The following is a 23,774-nucleotide window of genomic DNA, read 5'->3' as shown; positions in this document are numbered from 1 at the left end:
AGTGGTCTGTGGTATTTTGAGCTTAAACGTAAAATAAATCGAGTGTTGTTTTTCTTAAACGCTATTTTTTTTTTTTACAGTTAGATATAATAAAAGTATTACTACTTATCTAATATGTCAGTAGTAGTATTAAAAATATTAATAGCAATAACATTATTATTATTATTATTATTATTATTATTATTATTATTATTATTATTAGTTATTGTCCAGTGGGTTCCAAAAAAAGGTAGCAAGCTGAAGACCAGAGTAACTTAGAAATTAATATCATTACATACCAGTACACCAAATTCTCATCAGGCTGTACGTAGCTTTATTAGGATATGGTATTTATTAATTTCTTTTTTTTTAACCCCCATTTTTCTAGTGTGATCTTCTTAGTGCATATACATGTCACATTTCTTTCAATGAAGCAGTGTCTACTAGAGCGAGTATGTGAATGGAGTTCTCTGTTTTTCTTTTCTTTCATTAACTCTCCTCTCCTTCATTCATATTCTCCTAAAAGACATATTCAGTAATTAAAGTACAGATTTTACAGATTTAACTCATGCACTGAAGAAAATGCAATTGTAGTTTAAGCGACATGCTGAAAACAGTGTTTCGCTTCATTGAATCAAGCCAGTGCAGGACAGCGTTGCATCATGTTGTTAAAATTCTATGACATTCCATAAAGCACTTGCATTCCTAATGTTTTGCACAATTCTGCTTTTCCTTTTTTTCCCCCGCAGAGAGCAAGTATAATGTAGAGACCAAAACCATTTCTGCTGACTTTGGATCTGTGGACATCTACCCTAAGATTGAGACTGGACTGGCCGGATTGGAAATAGGAGTTTTAGGTATACATATTTACAATTTAGGTGATAGTAGATACTATCCTGAGTTATTTGTTTTTTTCCAGAACAAGATGTTCTAGGCTCAAACAGCAGTACTTAGTTTTTTTATTTTTATTTTTTAATAATTGTCTCTTCAGTGATACTTTTAGTATTTGCTGCCAGCTATGGGAAGGTAGAGGGAACTACCTGTGTTTCCAGATCTATTTTTAATATAACCTGTTTTTTATTGCTCAAGCGCTTTGCAAGTTTTTTTTTTTTTTTTAAATAACCTGTCCTTAAATTTTCGTATGTCTCTTTCTTCTGCAGTTAACAATGTTGGAGTTTCTTATTCCTACCCAGAGTTCTTCCTCAACATTCCTGATATTGACAGCGTGAGTTTGTGTAGCTATTTGTGCATTACGCATTTGATTTAATAGGAGTGTAATTGTCTGCTGTGATTTGTTCTGTTGTTGTTTGTTTTGATTGGTAACGTATTGACAGTTGTGATTGCAGTTCATCAACAATATGATCAACATCAACATTACATCAGTTTGTCAGGTAAGAGAAATTTGCTTCTCATTCAAGTCTGTGAAACAGTCATTACTTGTCCACTGTGACTCTGAAAACCAAGTGTATGTAGAAATTACTGATGTTAGCAACACAACATTTAGATTCAGATTCAGTTAAGTATTCAGAATGGCATCTTCCATCACTGATAAAAATATCTAATCTAACTAATGCTGTAAACTATACTGGGACCATTTCATTGTACATTACTATAATATTAGAGGTGCTTATTTTAATGTCATATAATTTAAACACCTCAGTACCCTACATTTAAGGGCATCAAAACTGCATTTATTGTTTGAAATTTTTTGATAAAGTGGACAGAATTTGAGAGAAGTTTATCAGAAGTAACAAAGCACAAAGCTCTTTGTAATTACTGGATGGGAGGTGAGCTACAGATAATGTTTAGTAAAGGGGAAACTGTGGAACTGGCAACCCATAGGTTCAAATTAAACCTGCAATAGCTGCACAGTTTTTTTTTATTTTTTTTTATTTGAGATTGCGTTTGTGTTATTCCTAAATTCTACACAAAAAAATTCAAAAACAGTCATAACATAGTCTTTATAATTTGTCATGTAAATCATAATTTAATTTTAGCATGCTTTTAAGACTCTTTCTAAAAGTAATAGTGTCTGTTCAGCTTCTTCTGTATATGTAGTTTCTGAACACAAAATAAGTGCTGTTGGCATGAAATGTTGGTCATGGGTGTATGTGTTAATGTATTCATCGATTTTTGTATTAGAAAGTTGCAGAACTCATTTTTGCCCTGGTTTTGCATTTTGATCGTAACTGTTTTCATATTACAGTGAAATCTTGTATTGTTTCATCAAGGAAAAATTGATTACTCATAATGTGATTAACAAATATGACTCATTCATGAAATATATACACATCACTTTCTATATATAAGCACTTTATTGTACTCAAGGAAGTTGTGTTTAGCTCACTGCCTGTGCATTTCTTTATTATACAGCTTGAAAGTTTGAGTCTATGCTGCCACCTTCAGGATCCAAATTGTATTATTCTGTTAGCGCAATACAGTGTGTGTGGTTTGCAAAAATACATGTCCATTTATAGACATAGGACAGATTAATGGTTTATAGTGTGCATTTATGCATATGTGAAGTATTACTAAAATGATTGTGACTTGATCAGATTTTATAACAATTTTATTTCATTTATTGTGTAATAGCCTTTAAACCATATAGATCTGATTCATATTCTCTATCCCTGCACTATTATAGATGACACGATTGGTACTGCCGAGGATGGTAGATAGGTAAGTTCACAAATCACGACACTATGATTCTGTTGACATTCAAAGTCGTGTTTAGTAAAGCAGATGGAATGATTCTTATGCTTGTAGCATTATGACTAACTAGAATGTCCCACAGGAGTGTGTCATGAAAATTTGTATGTAGTTATTTTTGTACAGTTTGGTCATCTCATGCTTACGCAGTGGTTTTGGCCTTTACTTCTTGTACACTTCAGTCCAGTAATCATGAACAAATGTTTCACTTTCACATATTTTGCTCTTTTGATCTGTCACACTGGCAATTATAAGTGTTGCATGTTGATGAAAGGAATAGTTCATCCAAAAATGAAAATCCTGTCATAAATTACTCACCCTTATGTCATTCCAAACCTGTAAGACCTTTATTCATCTTTGGAACACAATATTTTTGATGAAATCCGAGAGCTTTCTGACCCTGCATAGACCGCAACGCAACTCACACTTTAAAGGGTTAGTTCACCCAAAAATGAAAATTAGCCCATGATTTACTTACCCTTTAGGCATCCTAGGTGTATATGACTTCCTCCTTTCAGACGAATCCAATCGGCGTTATATTTAAAAATTATCCTGCCACTTTATAATGCTATAAAGCTTTATAATGGCAGTGGGTGTTTCACTTCATGAGTCTGAAACAAGTCCAATAAAGTGCATCCATCCGTATGCGCCAATTCCCCATGGAAAAACATGAGATATTCTTGGTTCATTTTAACCGCTAAGAAGCGGATTGTAGCTTGTACGACTTTATTCTCGTTTTGTTGAGCACCCACCGGCAGAAACCTAAATCGGCGCCTATGCATCCATCCATAATAAAAAGTGCCTCACATGGCTCCAGGGGGTGAATAAAGACCTTCTGTAGTGAATCGAGGTGTTTTTTAAAAGAATATCCATTATCACTTCGGCGTTGCGCATACACCGCTCAGAAGTGACGAACGTGAATGCAGCGTGGAGAGATCGAAACAAAACAAAGGTCACGAATTATACATTAAAACATGGATTTGAAAAGGAAAATGTTGGATTTCAGTATAAACCAAGAGGAGATTGATATTCCTTTGCTAAATTAAGATAACTTTGCTTCCTTTGCTTCTATAAACAAATGTTGGTTTTCACGAGACTCACAGGTGCAAGCGCAACGCCGACATTCGACGTCCTTCACCTGAAGCTGCTTCCGGGTACGACCAGTTGGCACAAGCTAGATTAAAGTAATTATTACGTTTTAAAAAATTATATATTTTTATAAAAATGCATCGATTCGCTACAGGAGGCCTTTATTCACCCCCTATAGCCATGTGAGTAGGGCTGGGCGATATGGCAAAAATGTAATCTCGATAATTTTTTCCCATATTGAACGATGACGATATATATTTCGATATAAGCTGTTGATGTTGCCAGCTTTAAAATAGTATCCCAACAATGACTAAAGCCACAAAAATTAAAGGATTCATTAAATTACATTTTTAAGTATAGTTTATTAACAAAAGCAGATTACAGATTTGGCCTTAATTAAAATAACTTACTAAAATAAATGAAAAAAAAAAAAAAAAATAGAAGTTGTGACAGAGTATGGTAAATGAGAGTAAATGTACAAAATGTAAACATAAAATTATTGTAAAAACATAATTTGTAACACATTTATTTATTATTATAAACACAATTGTTTATTTTCTCTATTATAGGTTGACCTATTTAAATTAGAGGCAACCACTGCATTTTGAAACAATCTACAGTATAAATATCAAAAAATTACGACACAGCTCTTTCTTAATCGTATTAAGTGCAGACAATTCAGCCATAATCAAAGTAGGCTACTCTCTCATTATTCAAAGTGCAAACAGAGACGGAATATTTCAAGCATGATACAGAGCTATAGACATACACAACCTATTATAGTCTACATTCTGATAACAGCCTAGATATGTCATGTAGCCTAATTTGCGCGCATTGCGAAATCACTCTCTAAACAAGGGGGATTAAAATTGCTTTTGAATGCGCGTGCGTTTTTTGCTTTCGGTTTCAGTTTTAACAATCGCGCCAAACTCTCAGCTGAGCTGAGAGTCACTTTTCAGATAGTCAAACCACTTACGGAATTCGTGCTATCTTTTTTTTTGTCGACAACTTCAACATCTTTGGATAATAACTCGAGGTTAGTTTCTCTTTCGTCGCTGCTTCCACTCTCTTTTTTTGTCGTCCTGGTGTAGGGTTGCTTCGCAAAGTGCTGTAGGAAATGAACTTTGTACTTTGACTTGCACACGCACGCTGTCGCATATTTCTGCTGTGTGATTGGCTCTTAGAGTAATCCATATCAAGCAAAAAATGTCTAGAGCTTATCATCGTTATTAACATAAATTTTATTGCGATTCGATATGATATAGTTTATCGGCTCAGCCCTACATGTGAGGTACTTTTCATTATGGATAGATGCACTTTGCACGTGTTTTGGACTGATGAAGAGCTGCCCACTGCCATTGTAAAGCTTGGAAGTGCCAGGATAATTTTTAATATAGCTCTGATTGGATTCGTCTGAAAGAAGGAAGTCATACTCCTAGGATGCTTGAAGGGTGAGTTAATTATGGGCTAATTTTTATTTTTGGGTGAACTAACCCTTTAAAGGAACACTCCACTTTTTTGGAAATACGGTAATTCTCCAACTCCCCCCGAGTTAATAAGTTGATTTTTACCATTTTGAAATCCATTCAGCCGTTCTCCTGTTCTGGCGATATCACTTTTAGCATAGCTTAGCATAGATCATTGAATCCTATTAGACCAATAGCATCGTGTTCAAAAATGACCATCGAGTTTCGGTATTTGTCCTATTTAAAACTTGACTCTTCTGCAGTTATATCGTATACCAAGACCGGCGGAAAATCGCATCTTTACATTTTCCACCGGTCTTAGTACACTATATAACTGCAGAAGAGTCAAGTTTTAAATAGGACAAATACTGAAACTCATTGGTTATTTTTGAACGCGATGCTATTGGTCTAATAGTATTCAATGATCTATGCTAAGCTATGCTAAAAGTGATATCGCCAGAACAGGAGAACGGCTGAATGGATTTCAAAACGGTAAAACTCAACTTATTAACTCGGGGGGAGTTGGAGAATGAGCCCATTTCCAAAAAAAGTGGAGTGTTCCTTTAAGGCCCGGAAAGGTAGTAAGGGCATTGATTAAAATAGTCCATGTGATCAGTGGTTCAACCTAATTATTATAAAGCCATGAGAATGCTTTTTGTGCACAAAGAAAACAAAAAATAACAATGTTATTCAAAAATTTCTTTGAATAATACTTTGAATTGTTGAATGAAATAGTTCTTTGTGCACAAAAAAAGTTTTTGTAGCTTCATAACATTATGGTTGAACCACTGATGTCACATAGGCTATTTTAACAATGTCTTTACTACCTTTCTGGGCCTTGAACACGGTAGTTGCATTGCTGTCTATGCAAGGACAGAAAGCTCTCGGATTTCATCAAAAATATCTTAATTTGTTCCAAAGTTGAATGAAGGTCTTACAGGGTTTGGAACATATTTTCTGTGACGACCTATTTTCTGTGAACTATCCCTTTAATTATTTCTTGTGGCAGAGGCTGACTGTGTCAAGCCGTAATTAAACAGACTTAATGTAAATTTTTAAGGAAAATGTTTCCAACCTATGTATTTAGTAAGGGCCTTCCTCAGTTTGGAGAATAAAACCCATACTAAAAGTATCTGTAGCTCCTCCCATTGAGAGCTCTAGTGTCTGGGGTGCACTAGTACATAATGCAACAGTATGTACACTGGCATGGGCACTGGTTGCCATAGCAACAGGGATGCAAGAATCCATTAGCAGGTACTAGTGTGTTAGAAGGGATAATTCTGTGCTGTCAAAAGAGTCAAGTGAAAATGGAACAAATATATGGGACATTTCAAGCACTGTTGTCTGTATAAACGTGCTGTTCTACGACAGTTCGAACATTAATGGGTGGAAAAAACGACTCTTTCCAGGTCTAAAGGAGTGATCTTGAATGTTGCTTCTGCGAGTGGCATGTATCCAGTTCCTCTTCTCACCCTCTATTCTTCCTCGAAGGCAAGTCATGTTTCTCTTATTCTCTCTACCAAATCTGTTTTGTCTTTTGTGCTAAAGTTCTCAGAGGATGTTATTGTATGGAAAGTGTTTAGCAGCACTTTTTTGAGCAAATTAATTGTTGATATTAGAACGCTATCGCAGCCTGACGCTCTTGGTTATTATTTTTTACGTTTTATGATGTTAAAGGACACAAATTACATGATTCTTCTCATACCTTCAGGCCTTTGTGGACTTCTTTTCCCGTGGACTTGATGCTGAATACAAAAGCAAAGGGATTATTATACAGGTGAGTGACAATTTCTTAACAGTAGTTGAAAAAAATGTTTAATGTCAACACAGAATTCATTATAATTAGTGGTGGGCCGTTATCGGCGTTAACGTGAGACTCTTATCGGGCGATAAAAAAAAATATCGCCGTTAATCTATTCTCAAAGTTGGGTTGGGAGCTGGGTCTATACTACACAAGCTATGATGACTTTCTATTTTAGCGCGGATGTATACCTAGCCGAATTGCACTGTAGGGGGCGAGAACGAGTCTTCGAACCTGTGTGTATGCCTACTGTGAAATAACCACATCAAACGAGACGTGATAACATGGATGCAGCTATGAAGCCGCCTGGTTTGCTTCAGGGCAGGGGTGTTGCTAGACCCTTCTTACTGGGGCATGTGCCCCAGTGAAAATCTCAAATTTGAGTTATAATTTACTTTGATAATCCTGAAATAAAGATATTAATCTATATGCAACAACTGAATTGATGCTTCTAAAAGCAACGCAGTTTAACCGAAGACTATGCATGCAGATATCCATGACTGTGCACGTCTGTGTATTTAACTGCAACGCACACGTCCCGCAGCCTTTTACACAGAAGTACATGCAGTGTAGGAATAGTTGGTCACACAAGTTTGTATAGTTAATTGTGTTGTAAATGCAATTGTCAAGCAGTTTGTGATGCATTTTGGAAACAGGAGATGAGCTCCTGGACAAATCGCCACCTGGCTTGAGAAACCAGTTCTCAAAGACTTACTTTTAGTCATTATTTGGGTAGCACACATATTCTGAATGCCTTCGGCAGAATTCAAATTAGCCATTTTTAATCTAGATTAATTCCAAGATTACAGTGAGATTAATCTACATTAAAAAAATTAATCTATGCCCACCACTAATTATAATCCTTATATTGTTGTTGTCTGAAAAGTGTGACATTTAAATATGCAATGATGATTTTAAGTGTAATGCCATTTGATATATATAGGCCTGAATCACTAGGATTAAGCCATAGTTCAATTAGGACATTTAAGTAATTTTTTATAAACAGAAAAAACACTGGTGTACTAGTGTAGGATATGTACTGGTTTGCATTTTGAGATAAAACAAAGGCACTGATGTATTTTAAGATCAGTCAGTGCAAGTTTCTTTGTTGAAACAGCTCAGATTAAGTGATTTATGTTTTTTTTTGTTAGTAGTGATGTTCAGGTCACCCAGATTTATACTAGTTCAACTGCTTACACTGATGAAGTGTCTTGTGTATCTCTTTTAAGAGTGTGCTGCCGTTTTATGTGACGACCAAACTGAGCAAGATCAGGAGGCCCACTCTTGAGATCCCCTCTCCGGAACGCTATGTTAAAGCCCAGCTGAGCACTGTAGGCCTGCAGACTCAGTCCAATGGTTACTTCCCTCATGCCGTCATGGTGAGACCCTCTTAAAATGCCTTCATCTTTAATTCAGTATTCAGGTCTGCACTGAATTCATTATACACTACTCTTCAAAAGTTTCGGGTCAGTTAGATTTTTTTAAATGCTTTTGGAAGAAGTCTCTTTCGCTCACCAAGGCTGCATTTAAAAGTTTTGTTTTATATTAAATATTATATTAAAATTTTGACCTTAAATTTAAATGTAATTTATTCCTGTGATGACAAAGCTGAATTTTTACTCCAGTTATGACTCCAGTGTCACACAATCCTTTAGAAATCATTCTAATATGCTGATTCGCTGCTCAAGAAACATTTATCCAAATTGAAAACAATTCTGATGCTTAAAACCTTTTTTGTCAGGATTTTTTAATAAACAGGAAGTTCAAAAAAATGGAATTTATTTGTTGTTCATTTAAAATATAAATCTTTTATACATTACAAATGTCTTTACTGTCACTTTTGATCTTTTTATTGCACCCTTGCTGAATGAGGGTAATAATTTCTTTTAAAAAATATAATAAAATAATTGCACTGATCCCAAACTTTTGAACAGTAGTGTACATCCTAAAAACTATGCTTAAAGTCTGTGTAAAACAATATTAAATGTGTTCTGAAGTTGTTGTCACACCACAGAAAAATGTGTCATTTGCCAAATTTAAATGTAAAATAAATAAATAATAGTTTTGAAAAAATAAGCAGTATAGACCAATTTGGAGTAGATGTCACAGTTATGTCACCTGCAGCTGCGCGCGCATTGTGGTGGCAAAAGACCACTAGTAACAAGTGAAGGGAAACAGGTAAGAGAAAAAAAATGTATTGCTGTGCTTTTGGATGTCAGAATAGGAATGCAAATAATTTTTATAGAATACGCTCATCAAAAGCGGCATTTGAAGCTAAACACAGACAATTAAACTGACAGACTATGAATGAAATCTGCTGTGATTACTCTACCTTTAAAGCGCACATTTACAACATGAAATACTATTTAAAGGTATAACATCTTACATATTTATACATTTACCTATTTTATCTCACAATTCTGACTTTTTTAAACTCACGATTGAACGTGCAAACCACTGATGCTAATGAGCTCTAGTTATTATAGTTTTAGGGGAGGGGCCGGGCTCAGTGGCTCCAATGCATCATCGTGACATGATTTCAGGCCCGCCCACGAAAATGTACACAGAAATGGTGAAAAACTATTCAGTATTACTCAGTTATTACAGTACTATAATTCAGTACTACGTAGTTCACAGTCTTTTTAATGTGTTTTCAGCATTCATTTCTAACATTTATAGTGTGTTTAAAAACAATTCTCTGAATTGCCTTTACATCAGGACTATTTGGCATGATGGAAGCTTGTGTATGATATAAACTACAGTACTAACTTGGATTGTTTTCATATTCTGTATTTGAACAAGTCTGTTACTATGTCATTGCTGCAGGGTTGGGTGACTACAGCTCTACTTCCTGCGAAACTGCTCAACAAATATGTTATGAGCATGGGGTTGTCCCACCGTGCACGCTATCTGAAGAAACAGAAGCAAGGTTAGAAACAGAAAAAGGACAGACAGAGGGATGAAGGGATGGTGTAAAAGAAAAAGAGGGACCAACCAAAAAAATTCCCAATCTCTCTGCCCTTTTGTTGTCTGGGGCCAAGAGCACTTACAGCCAACTGCTCCTGAGATGGTACAAAACAAGCAATGTATTTTCCAGACATTAGAGTGGTGTATTGAGTTGTAGCTAACCAAAACATGATTTGCTTGAACAGCCTTTGCTGAACAACCGTTCTTATTAGCTTTGTAAGACAACCTCAGAATAGCCTAAGTTCTTTGTATACTAACAGTCACTAACAGCATTGATCAGTACAGTTTGTTTGGTTTTCTTTAAGAAAGTAAATTAGTAGTAATAGTCATCTAATGAACATGAATAATGAGAAAAATGTTCTCAATCTGAACGAAAAGTCTATTTGTGCAACAACGCGTCCATTAGCATAATTGATATGACTGAAATTAGGCAGGTTGCCCGCAATCATTTAAAAATCGCATCTGCAACGTCTACAAAATGGTGCACTTATAATCTTGGTCCATATTTGCTTTTTTCATCTGACTCAGCAGTTGTTTACCAATGAAATGCACTACATGAACTATTTGTGCCCATCACAGATGGCACGATGCATTTTATCTTTAGAACATCTTTCTGAATGGAGATGTGATTTATATTGCACTAACATTGTTGTGTAAAAGTTTGTGTACGTTCTATATGGTTAACTTTGTAATGTTGGTACTGCTGTTGACAGAAAGCAAATTTCAATTCTTACAACAGTTTTTTTTTTGAAAGCAAAGGCTGCTGTTCCGTTAATATCTGATCAATTATAATGCAGCATTTTCTCCAGTTCTTAGAATTCCTGAATTCATTATAAATGAAACAGAAGTCATGAATAACTTTTACAAGATAAAAGTCTAAAGCCTGCAACAGCAGACTTGATGCACTTAATATGCCTGCCTGTGAATTGATCTTGCATTTCCAATAAAAACATCTTTCTAATCATGTTGCTAACTATTATTTGATGGATTTGATACACAAAAAAGGGAGTGGTTAGTTGACCTTGATTGTTATATTGAGTTTGCATATGTGCCTCCCACTTGTTAAGGGACCAAAAGTAATGGGACAGAATAATAATCATAAATCAAACTTTCACTTTTTTAATGCTTGGTTGCAAATCCTTTGCAGTCAATTACAGCCTGAAGTCTGGAACGCATAGACATCACCAGACGCTGGGTTTCATCCCTGGTGATGCTCTGCCAGGCCTCTATACTGCAACTGCCTTCAGTTCCTGCTAGTTCTTGGGGCATTTTCCGTGCAGCTTTGTCTTCAGCAAGTGAAATGCATGCTCAATCGGATTCGGGTCAGGTGATTGACTTGGCCATTGCATAACATTCCACTTCTTTCCCTTAAACTCTTTGGTTGCTTTTGCAGTATGCTTTGGGTCATTGTCCATCTGCACTGTGAAACGCCGTCCAATGAGTTCTGAAGCATTTGGCTGAATATGAGCAAATAATGTTGCCAGAAACACTTCAGAATTCATCCTGCTGCTTTTGTCAGCAGTCAGATCATCAATAAATACAAGAGAACCAGTTCCATTGGCAGCCATACATGCCCACACCATGACACTACCACCACCATGCTTCACTGATGAGGTGGTATGCTTAGGATCATGAGCAGTTCCTTTCCTTCTCCATACTCTTCTCTTCCCATCACTCTGGTACAAGTTGATCTTGGTCTCATCTGTCCATAGGATGTTGTTCCAGAACTGTGAAGGCTTTTTTAGATGTCATTTGACAAACTCTAATCTGCCTTCCTGTTTTTGAGGCTCACCAATGGTTTACATCTTGTGGTGAACCCTCTGTATTCACTCTGGTGAAGTCTTCTCTTGATTGTTGACTTTGACACACATACACCTACCTCCTGGAGAGTGTTCCTGATCTGGCCAACTGTTGTGAAGGTTGTTTTCTTCACCAGGGAAAGAATTCTTCGGATATCCACCACAGTTGTTTTCCGTGGTCTTCCGGGTCTTTTGGTGTTGCTGAGCTCACCGGTGCGTTCCTTCTTTTTAAGAATGTTCCAAACAGTTTTTTTGGCCACGCCTAATGTTTTTGCTATCTCTCTGATGGGTTTGTTTTGTTTTTTCAGCCTAATGATGGCTTGCTTCACTGATAGTGACAGCTCTTTGGATCTCATCTTGAGAGTTGACAGCAACAGATTCCAAATGCAAATAGCACACTTGAAATTAACTCTGGACCTTTTATCTGCTCATTGTAATTGGGATAATTAGGGAATAACACACACCTGGCCATGGAACAGCTGAGAAGTGAAATTGTCCCATTACTTTTGGTCCCTTAACAAGTGGGAGGAACATATGCAAACTGTTGTAATTCCTACACTGTTCACCTGATTTGGATGTAAATGCCCTCAAATTAAAGCTGACGGTCTGCAGTTAAATTACATCATGTTCGTTTCATTTCAAATCTATTGTGGTGGTGTATAGAGCCAAAAATGTTAGTATTGTGTCGATGTTCCAATATTTATGGACCTGACTGTATAGCACATGCCTGTGTTTGTGGTAAGTTGTTAAATATGGAAGGTGAAAGTTTAGACACTCTTCAGTAAGGCTTGTTATCATGATGATTTTGACATGGCTTAAAGGGATAATTCAGCCAAAAATGCAAATTCTGTCATTAATTACTCACCCTCATGTAGTTGCAAGCCTGCAAGCCCATTATTCATCTTTGGTACACAAATTAAGATATTTTTGATTAAACCCGAAAGCTTCCTGACCTTGCATAGACTGCAATGCAATGCAACTGAAACTTTCAAGTCCCAGAAAGGTAGTAAGGACATTGTTAAAACAGTCCATGTGACATTGACATTTGCATTTATTTATTTAGCAGATGCTTTTATCCAAGGCGACTTGCAACTGGGGGATACATAAAACGCTTTGTCTTAAAGAGGCAATTAGACACAGGAAGTGCTCGTAATACCAAGTTTTGAGCATTGTTTTGAAAAGTACAACCTTGACAGGAACATTTTTTTAGGATAGTCATCAGTGGTTGGTGGTATGCATGGTTAGAAAGCTCTCAGATTTCATAAAGAATGTCTTAATTTGTGTTCCGAAGATGAATGAAGGTCTTGCGTGTTTGGAACAAAATGAGGGTGAGTTATTAATGACAGAATTTTCATTTTTGGATGAACTATCCCTGTAATTTCCTTAATAGATCTTGTCATGACTCACGTTCTGTAGCAAATATGATTTTGTGCTTCAGTGGAAGCAAGGATATTTTAAGTGTGCATAGAGTGATATAAACAGTGTCACAAATGTACAGTACCATTCAACAGTTTGGGGTCAGTAATGTTTTTTTTTAGGTTTTTTTTTTTAGATTTATTTATAAATTAAGAAATGTCTTATGTTCAGGTAGGTTGCATTTATTTGATCAAAATACAATAGGAACATTACCTTTGTGAAATATTATCACAATTTAAAATAACTGTTTCCTATATATTTTAAAATGTAATTTATTCCTATGAAGACAAAGCTGAATTTTCAACAGTCATTACTTCATCGTCTTTAGTGTTATACGATTCTTCAATAATCATTTGTATGTGCTGATTTGATGCTCAAGAAACATTTATTATTATCACTGAAGAAAACAGTTGTGCTGCTTACAGGGATAGTTCACCCAAAAAAAATAAAATTCTGTCATTAATTACTCACCCTTATGTTATTCCAAACAAAAAGGCCTTCAGTCATCTTCAGAATACAAATTACGATATTTTTGATGAAGTCCGAGAGCTTTCTGACCCTGCATAGACAGCAATGCAACTACCACATTCAAGGCCCAGTAAGGTGATAAGGACATTGTTAAAATAGTTACAATTAACATCAGTGGTTCAACCGTAATGTCATGAAGCTTCAAGAATATTTTTGTGCACAAAGAAAACAAAAATAACAACTTTATTTAACAATTTCTTCTCTTCCACGTCAGGAAACCATGATACATTCCATCCTGTTGAAACGGTGATAGATTTTTATTAGTATACTTTGACAAATAGAAAGTTCAAAAGAACCATCATTATTTGGAAATAGTTTTTTTTTAAACAATATAAATGATTTACTGTCACTTTTGATCAGTTTAATGTGTCCTTGTTGAGTAATTGTATTAGTTTCTTCTCAATATCTTACTGACCCCAAGATTTTAAACAGTAGTGTATAGTTGTTTGATTAGTGACCTAGAAATAGTTTAGTCTCTTTCTTCAATTCACATCACAACGTTTCTCTTACATTTTTCAAAATCATCTTTTTTTTTCCAGTTTTAAATTGATTCAAATAAATCATTCTAAAGGTGATGATATACAGGGCCACTTTTTGAGCAATGTTGCTGTACAATGTTGTCATCAATGAGCAACCAGGTGAGACTGATCTAAGGTATCCACGTAGAAAATTGTTGCCCATTCTCCATGTGAAAGTGCCCAAGCAGCATCACTCTGCAACATTGCTCAAAAGTTGCCCCGTGTATCATCACCTTAAAGTGATAGTTCACCCAAAAAAGAAAATTAGTCATTAATTACTCACCCTTATGTCTTTCCAAACCCGTATAACCTTTGATTATCTTCGGAAAACAAATTAATATATTTTTGATGAAATCAAAGAGCTTTTCGAACCATTTATGTCAGGGGTCACCAAACTTAATCCTGGAGGGCCGGTGTCCTGCAGAGTTTAGCTCCAACTTGCCTCAACACACCTGCCTGGAAGTTTCAAGTATACCTAGTAAGACCTTGATTAGCTGGTTCAGGTGTGTTTGATTAAGGTTGGAGCTAAACTCTGTAGGACACCGGCTCCTGGAGTGTGGTGACCCCCTGATTTATGTAGACAGCAAGGGAACTACCACGGTCAAGGCACAGAAACATAGTAAGGACATGGTTAAAATAGGCCGTGCGACATCAGCGGTTCAACCATAATTTTATGCAGTTACGAGAATACTTTTGTGTGCAAGAAACTAAAATAATGACTTCATTCAACAATTCTATGTCAGTTCTACAACATTTCTATGTCAGCAACACCACACGCATATGTTGTGGTACTCTCGTGAATGGCAGCAGACTGTGACGCGAAAGAGAATTGTTGAATGAAGTCTTTTTTTTTTTTTTTTTTTGCGCACAAAAAGTATTATCGTAGCTTCATAAAGTTGCGGTTGAACCACTGATGTCACATGGACTATTTTAAAGGGATAGTTCACCCAAAAATTTAAATTTGATGTTTATCTGCTTTGTTTATCTGTGACTTTGTTTCCTCAGTAGAACACAAACGAAGATTTTTAGCTAAAACTGGTGCAGTCTGCCAGCCAAATAATGGGAGTGAATGGGCACCAGACCTTTAAAAGTAAAAAAACATGCACAAAAAACATACATTGATGTCCTAGGACACTAAACGATCGTTTTTTGTGAGAAAATGAACAGTATTTATATCATTTTTTACCTTTGATACACAGCAATGTCCATCTATCCTGAGTTTATCATCCGGCTCGTTACATGTGCATGCGCTCTGGCGTAGAATACGCAAACGCCGTAAGGGGAAACCGGTGAAAAGTCCTGGATGACTTTGCGCAAGCAAACGTAATCTTTTAGTTTTAAATCTGTCTGAACAATCAGGATAAGCGCGAGTAATTACCATTTTGAATAGCGGCTATATCCACAATCTCTGTGCACTGTGTAAACAATGAGTGTCGTATTCATGCGACAGATCGCTTCCGGCATTTGCATATACTACACCAGAGTGCGTACACAGGTAACGAGCCGGATGCTGAGCACGAGGAGAGATGGACATGGCTCTGTATCAAAGGTAAAAATCATATAAATACTGCTCAGTTTCTCGCAAAAAAACGATCGTTTCGTGTCTTAGGACATCAATGTATCGTCACGAGTCACAGGGTGTAATTTGGATTTGTCTGTGCATGTTTTTTTACTTTTAAAGGTCTGGTGCCCATCCACTCCCATTATATGGCTGACAGACTGCACCAGTTTTAGCTAAAAATCTTTGTTTGTGTTCTGCTGAAAAAACAAAGTCACCTACATCTTGGATGCCCTGGGGGCAAGCAGATAAACATCAAATTTTAAAGGTCCCATATTGTACACATTTCTGGAGGTTTATTTTAGTTGTTGATGTCCTTAAGAATATATATTTGTGGTATAAGTGCCAAAATCCATCTCAATATATTTTAACAGCTCCTTTTTTAGGAGCTCTGTCAAAAACAGGTCGATTTTGGCCCATCTAATTAATATTCATGAGCCTCTCTTCTGATTGGCCTGTTGTTTTCTGAGTGACGCACAGCCAGGCCAATCACAGTTAACTACGGTCATGTATGTTGTAAGCGAGCTCAGAGCAATAGAGAGATCCTAGCCTGCTGATACTCAACAGGATATTTGAGAATGATCATTAATGTTTTTTCTTTTTCAAACACCGAATGCAGTAAGCTACATAACTGTTGCTTTAGTAAAGCCCCTTTCACAATGCGCGCTGATTCTGGAAAATTACGGGAACGAGCGCTGTGTGAACAAAAGCCAGAACCATAAAGGCGGTGTTGTAGTGATGATGCACGTTATCATGCGACTCTTCACAACGGAAAAATACGTGCAAAGTGGAATGAAGCGGCAATCAGGCAGAGTCAGCTCCTCACTATCAGCGCTGATGCACAGTTTGTTCAGGTTAGTTTAGGTTTAGTGAAACGTACGCGTCGCATTACATCTCACATCCAAATGTCACATGTCTTTATGGGTTGTGTGTAAAGCACGCACAGATTCCGGAAAACAACTGTGAATGAACCAAATCAAACAACTCCGGAACAAATCATGGGACACATTATCCGTGTATTTACCGGAATCGCTGTGTGAAAGAGGCTGAAGTTGACATGCCACTGGTCTCTTATATTCACATTGTTCTGAAGCCTGTGCAATGATGTAGTTTCCTGACATCCATGGACTGAACAGCGTTTTCTCGACTTGTTTTCGTGTTGTTGTTGCTCAACAATGGAATGGATTGTTGTCTGGGTTTGACAAAAGGAGGGTGGGGCGGTGGTTGGTGCTGGGGGTGGTGACTGAAGGCGGTGACTGAGTAGATCGGACGTCACATCGTTACGGAAGTCACAGCGTCTCATGAAAAGAAACAGCTACTTTAAGCAGGCTGTGTGCAGTTTACTGTGGATTGACTGCTTTGAAACTCATATGGTAGTTACATAGCCCCTAGACCTCAGTTATCATGAAAAAAGCCAGGAAATTTCGATTTTGACAATATGGGACCTTTAATTTTTGGGTGAACTATCCCTTTAACGATGTTCTTCCTATGTTTCTGGTACTTCCCTTGCTGTTTATGGAGGGTCTGAAAGCTCTCGGATTTCATAAAAAATATCTTGATTTGTGTTCCGAAGATGAGCGAAGATCTTACGGATTTAGAACCACACGAGGGTGAGCAATTAATGACAGAATTTTCATTTCAATCCATTCTGATCAAAATAGTATTGTGAAGTCACCTACTTGGACTGTCTTAGTTACTATCAATCAGTATGGCACTCCTGAGTCCTGAGCTCACTAGACTTCACACCAGAGTTTCCCCCATGCCCTTTTTCGCCTCTATCTATTTCTCCCCTGCAGGCAAGAACCATCTGTGTCCAACCCCTTTGCATTTAAATGCTACCAAAATTGTATTCTATGGGCCTTGATGCAAGTACATTTTGTAGCTTTAGAGTGGCGTTTAAAAGGCCATCTGCTGGGTGTCACGTCCATCTCATCTGATAGATGTGCATGATCTCTCTCATATTGTGTCTGAGTGCCAAATCCTCGAGTGTTGTCTCTCAGTCCCCTCCCTGTTGCACACCGCATGCATGTTTGTTCCAGGCAGTAGTGGGGGGGGTGATTCCGGAGGAAAGGAATGGAAGTCGGAAGTGTGACAGTCCTGTGATAAGGGAGGAGCTGTGAGGAGTGTGTGGGAAGAGAAGGCCTATATAAAGCCTCGCAGCAGCTCTGGGTTACAAACATTCGAGACGGATACAGAACAAGAGCAGTGAACCGACTGAAGAGCTTCTTCATCTACTTCTACCAGGCTTGCTTTAAAAGCGTAGATTTGGAAGACTGACTCACTTCGTGAGAACTTCATTTAGAAGAGGAATTTGAAGGAAACCTGCAAACTTCCAGGATGTCGGCACATGCATTGGAGATGAGCCACTTGAATGCTTTGCCTGTTCACCGAATGTCCTTGGCTATGGAGGAATTCCCCCAGATGGTGGGCTTGTCCAGGACCCAAGACTACGAAAGGGCCCGCTCAGTCCTGCAACGGAAGAGACAGTTCAGCTGCGACAAGATTACTGAGGAGGTGGACGAGGAAGGACCGTTCAAAGTGGATGAAGACAAAGCACGGCGCACCTTTTTGCGGTCGCTTGAGAGTCTGCGTAGATGCACGCAAGGACGCCAGTAACTCTAGAAGCCTGAAGGCCGATTTGGACCTGAATGGACTGAGAGACTGAGATTCAGTGTAGGATGGAGACTATTTTAAGGTTACAGTCAGGGTAGATGCTTCATAATGAAGCCAGACTGACTGACCCAAACTGTTTATATCTGCCAAAGATGGGTAATTTGCTGGTTAAGCTGATACATGTTTAATTTCTGATTTTTCTGTGCACTGGTAAATGAATAATGTGTAGCATGTTACATTTAGCGCTAACTGGAAATGTGTTGCATGCCTTGTCCATCTGGCTAAAAAAAAGCTGTGGAGTTACTGGGCTGCACATTAGCACTGTTATGGTTTTGTCAAAGGCAAAATCTCTCTTGAGACTGTTTTCTCACAGATGCATATGAAAAGAATTGCTTTATATTGTGTCTTTATATGATCTGTGCAATAAAGTTTACAATGTGAAATCTAGATGTTTTTTGAGTCCTTTATTCTTTAGAATAATCAAGACTTAAAAGTGTCTTTAACAAGTTCACTCAAAGTAAAAATTCTGTAATTTACTTACCCTCATCTCATTTCAAACCTGCGTGACTTCTGTGGAACATAAAAGAAGGTAGTTTGAGAAATGTCTGTGCTTTTTGTCCATACAATAGAAATCACCAAATTGTTTAGTTACCAAACATTCTTCAAAATATCTTATTTTTTGCTCCATGAAAATTGTTAAAATGAACAGGTTTGGAACTAAAGAGTGATTAATGGTGACAGAATTTTCATTTTTGGGTGAAATATCACTTTCACGTGTTAATATGCAGTGATACTAAGTCCTACATTGGAATTTCATTCTCTGTGACATTCCTAAAAACAGAAATGAATTAACTGTGACAATCAGCTTTTGAGGTGTGTAAGTATTCACGTCACTCACTGTTCAAGTGCACTGTAAAAAAAAAAGTTGTTTTAACTTAAAAAAGAAAGTATTTGTGCTGCCTTAAAATTTTACGTTTAGTCAACGTGAAATGTTAAGTTGTATTATGTGAGTAATATGAGAGTAAAACTTTGAGTAGAGTAAAATTGTATTTAAATTTCTGACTCACAGCCTGTAAGTACACTGTAAAAAGTTTTCACCAGGTTCAACTTAAAAACCTAAGTTCAGCAGCTGCCTTAAAATTTTAAGTTAAATCAGCTTAAAACTACAAGTCATTTGAACTTATTATATGTGAATAAAAATGAGTTGATTTAACTTGTGAGTTGAAATGACTTAAGTTGATTTAACTTAAAAATTTAAGGCAGCTTAATTTAAAGAATTTGCTACTGGCTATCCAAACGCAAGCCTTGTGCAGTGTAGAGTAGTGCTGCTTGTTTGTCGTTTCTATGATCACAAATGCAGACACAGTGTTATGTTTATGCGCCACAGTGCAACACGTAAAAAGACGGTATGAGTCATTATAATCAGTAATTATGTAATCACTGAATACAACAAATGCCTCATTTACAAAGGGTTTTATTGTTTTTGTCTCGTTGTGCCGGGACACCCCATCACAACATGGTGCGTTACATTTCCATTACATGCTTGAGGTATTCAGCCAATCACAACTCACTGAATAGCTGGCTAATTAGCTAAAAAGCTGGCATTTTTCAGAGCGATGAGCTTTGAAAGAAAGGGTTTTTAGAAAAGGCGGGGCAGAAAGGAGCAACAATAATGTACAGAATGTGGAAAATAATGTGTTTTTTGAACCTCAAACCACATAAACACATTGCATTATACCAAGTACATAAAATAATGTTCTTTTTTAGCAACATCATCTGAACCCTTTAAGTTAGTTGGATGATGTTTGTGCACTGAATTTTTTACAAATTCTTAACTGGTTGGTTACTGAGCATGTAGCTTGATTTAATCTTTTCTTAGGATCAAGGCATTGAGCTTAGACTTCAAGCTTCAGTTTTTAGCAGTCAGAAGTAATTTGCTGTATATTCTGCCCTCATTTACAGGCTTTAAAGGATTAGTTCACTTCCAGAATAAAAATGTTCTGATAATTTACTCACCCTAATGTCATCTAAGATGTTCATGTCTTGTCTTTAAAGGAAATTAAGGTTTTTGAGGAAAACATTCCAGATTTTTTCTCAATATAGTGGACTTCAATGGAGATCAATGGCTTGAAGGTCCAAATTGCAGTTTCAATGCAGATTCAAAGGGCTCTACACAATCTCATTTGAGGAATAAGGGTCTTATGTAGTAAAACGATCTGTCATTTTCTAAAAGATTATATGCTTTTTAACCACAAATGCTTTTCTCTCTCTGCATTTTCAAAAGTGTGAAAACTGGGTCGGTACTCGCGCCTACGTCACACGTGACCTTTCCAACGTGGCTACATAATGTTGAGGTCAAGCTAGTGCATGACGAGCATTTGTGGTTAAAAAGTATATGATTTACTTATTTATTTTTTATGAGCATTTCTCATATTACTGAAGAAAACTGATTGTGTACAGTACACAGCTTCATGTTGATTTTAAATAGCTAGAAATTTTGCTTTCCATCATATAGTTTTAGAATCTGATTCACCCTGTTCAGTCTTGGCAATGCTGAGACCACTGAGTTTTTTTCTTACTAATTTATTATTCCAGGCTTGTATCATGATTTAAACCGACAGATGGAAAGGCTTTAAGTAAACAATGGTTTTAGTTTTGTACAATGTTCCTTAAGCTGAGTAGCAAATTTAATATAAATAGTTGGTGTTAATGTTTGTTTATCGAAAGGCTCACACAGTTTTATTGAGAGAATAATTAGAAATCATTGTTTTTTCTATCCTTAGTTTCATTTGAATTCATTCTGGAATTGGCATAAAGTCAAATTCTAATATCCAATAAACTTTATCAATAAAAACGGGGGCTAGGAGGCTCTCTTCATGACACCTTTGATTAATAGAGTTTGGCTTACAGTCTGTGAAAATTATGTCAGCATGGTGGAAGAACACAGTGAGATGTTTTGGCAAGATGTTCATTCCCCGCTCATGAAAACAGTGAAGCATGACTCCATGGTTAGGGAAACTCACATGAGCCTCTCAATCTTTTAGTAACCCAAAGGTTGGAAGTGTGGAGAGAACTAATAGAGTTACACTCTTGAGCAAAGGGAGCCAAGTTTTATTCTAGTGGGACAGTCCTTCCTTGTAGTTAAAGGGATAGTTCGCCCAAAAATGAAAATTCTGTCATTAATTACTCACCCTTAAGTTGTTCCAAACCCGTAAGACCTTCGTTCATCTTCAGAACACAAATTAAGGTATTTTTTGATGATGTCCAAGAGCTTTCTGACCGTGCATATACAGCAACTCAACTGAAGTGACATCAGTAAAACAACTATTCCTTTAAAGGAGTAGTTCACTTTCAGAACAAAAATTTACAGATAATGTACTCACCCCCATCCAAGATGTTCATGTCTTTCTTTCTTCAGTCGTAAAGAAATGATGTTTTTTGAGGAAAACATTTCAGGATTTCTCTCCATATAATGGACTTCTATGGTTCCTCCAAGTTTGAACTTCCTAAATGATCCCAGCTGAGGAAGAAGGGTCTTATCTAGCGAAACTTTTGGTTATTTTCTAAAAAACATTTACAATTTATATAATTTTTAATCTCTACACACAGAGCTAGACAAGACGAGCATTTGAGGTTAAAATGTATATAAATTGTATTATTTATTTTTTTAAATAACCAATTGTTTTGCTATATAAGACCCTTTTTTCCTTAGCTCTGATCGTTTAGAGCCATTTAAAGCTGCATTGTGGAAGTTCAAACTCGGGCGCACCATAGAAGTCCATTATGAGAGAATTCCTGAAATATTTTCCTCAAAAAACATAATTTCCTTATGACTGAAGAAAGAAAGACATGAACATCTTGGATAACAAGGGGGTGAGTACATTTTCTGTACATTTTTGTTCTGAAAGTGAACTATTCCTTTAAGGTGTGCTTTAAGCCGTTTTGGATAAAAATGTCTTATAAAAACAGGATGTTTCAGTCTCCAGTGTTAAATATAAGATATTTAGTGGTTGGCATTACTGGCACAACTTTAATTTTTCAATCTTACTTAATTACTTAATCATAAATGGTAAACATTAAAAAACATAAACATGCATTTTTGAGCGAGATCCTTAAGAAATGATTCTTTATGTTTTCTTTCTTCAGTCTAGAATATATTTATCTATATATTTTGGTCAAGACCTGCAAATATGTTTTTATATTTTAAAATGTCATATATCTGATCTTTTGGTAAATCATGACAGTAATTGATCAAGACAGCTAGTCATTATTTATCTAGCTTTTTTAAGCTCATTGCTGCTGAGGGAGGAAGAATTTCTTTCCTCCATTAGGGGTCTCTGTTGTCACATCATAATTCCTATCTCACACCTCCTCAGGTCCTCCAACATACAAAGATATTTTTGTAGACATTCAGCATCAGCAGAGCTTGACTGTCTCCCTGAAATATATGACAGCGGCTTGCAGACCTTGTCTTTGCACATGGTCCATCACTGCACCTCTCTGTCTGCTCTGATCTCTTCAAAATGATAATACGTTCAGTGTAATACGGTGAACCCCAAACATTAACCGTTGAAACCAGCAACCCCTGTTTGTCTGTCTATTTGTAAAAGGGTGCTATGATAGACTTTAATGACTGTGACACTAGCGCCAGCTCTTTGACCTAAGTGTAATGTCCCATATGGCCTCCTGGTGCCTAATTTGCATGTAATTTTGAAAGATGGCTTAGATTCAAGTCCCGCGTCTTTTGGGGGTGGGTGGAGAGGTTAATTTGTTCATTATAATGGTTCAGTTTTTTTCTCCTCGAATGCCAGTCTCATCATTCATTTGCCTGCCCACCGGAATTAATGATACAACATTTGCACGGTGATAAACTCTATTGATAAACAGCGTTTTCTAATCACAGCAGCATTATTGACCGGACACATATATTCAAAAACACAGTATTTGGAATGAAGAGCTAAGGCAAATGAACAGTATCAGCAGCGTTCAAGGCGTATGGCTGGCGAGAAAAGATAAACTTGCTATAAATTGGACAGTTTTGTACTTTTTAAACTTATTCATGAATTTCACCCTTCTCTTTGTAAAGGATGCCGGCATAGAAAATAGCCTTTAACAAAATACCCAAAGCGGAACTAAAAGAACTAATTATTTGAGCTCTTTGCTATTTATTGGTTCATTCCGTTGGCTTCCATTCCTCCATTGACCACTTACATCCTCAGGGAAGAAGGAACATATTTCATAATACAAGACTCCCCACATGCAGCTACGGTGTATGATTAAGTTTCTTCTTTCTTCCATCCTTTCTTTACCGTATAATTCACCGCCACTAAT

At 36.8% G+C, this 23,774-nt stretch overlaps 1 protein-coding gene across 2 annotated transcripts in view; it reads left to right on the top strand.

Moving 5' to 3' along the window:
- The window catches only part of hsd17b12b (hydroxysteroid (17-beta) dehydrogenase 12b), a 35,797-nt gene extending 24,822 nt beyond the window's left edge, over nucleotides 1–10,975 (top strand). Inside the window, exons 4-12 of one of the 2 annotated variants that reach the window (XM_073835936.1) lie at nucleotides 729–836; nucleotides 1,140–1,204; nucleotides 1,326–1,370; nucleotides 2,624–2,658; nucleotides 6,653–6,734; nucleotides 6,955–7,020; nucleotides 8,274–8,423; nucleotides 9,871–10,004; nucleotides 10,035–10,975. In XM_073835936.1, the coding sequence (XP_073692037.1) occupies nucleotides 729–836; nucleotides 1,140–1,204; nucleotides 1,326–1,370; nucleotides 2,624–2,658; nucleotides 6,653–6,734; nucleotides 6,955–7,020; nucleotides 8,274–8,423; nucleotides 9,871–9,978 (659 nt within the window). In that variant the 3' untranslated portion in view covers nucleotides 9,979–10,004; nucleotides 10,035–10,975. Of the gene's footprint in view, nucleotides 1–728; nucleotides 837–1,139; nucleotides 1,205–1,325; nucleotides 1,371–2,623; nucleotides 2,659–6,652; nucleotides 6,735–6,954; nucleotides 7,021–8,273; nucleotides 8,424–9,870 lie in introns of both variants that reach the window. The other variant, XM_073835935.1, reaches the window with a different exon arrangement.
- Nucleotides 10,976–23,774: the final 12,799 nt, after the last annotated feature.

This window comes from Garra rufa, chromosome 3 (genome assembly GCF_049309525.1).
Source record: "Garra rufa chromosome 3, GarRuf1.0, whole genome shotgun sequence".
In the NCBI taxonomy this organism is placed as follows: Eukaryota; Metazoa; Chordata; class Actinopteri; order Cypriniformes; family Cyprinidae; genus Garra; species Garra rufa.
The sequence above is the reverse complement of the archived record's forward strand: the minus strand, read 5'-3'. Positions and strand labels throughout refer to the sequence as shown.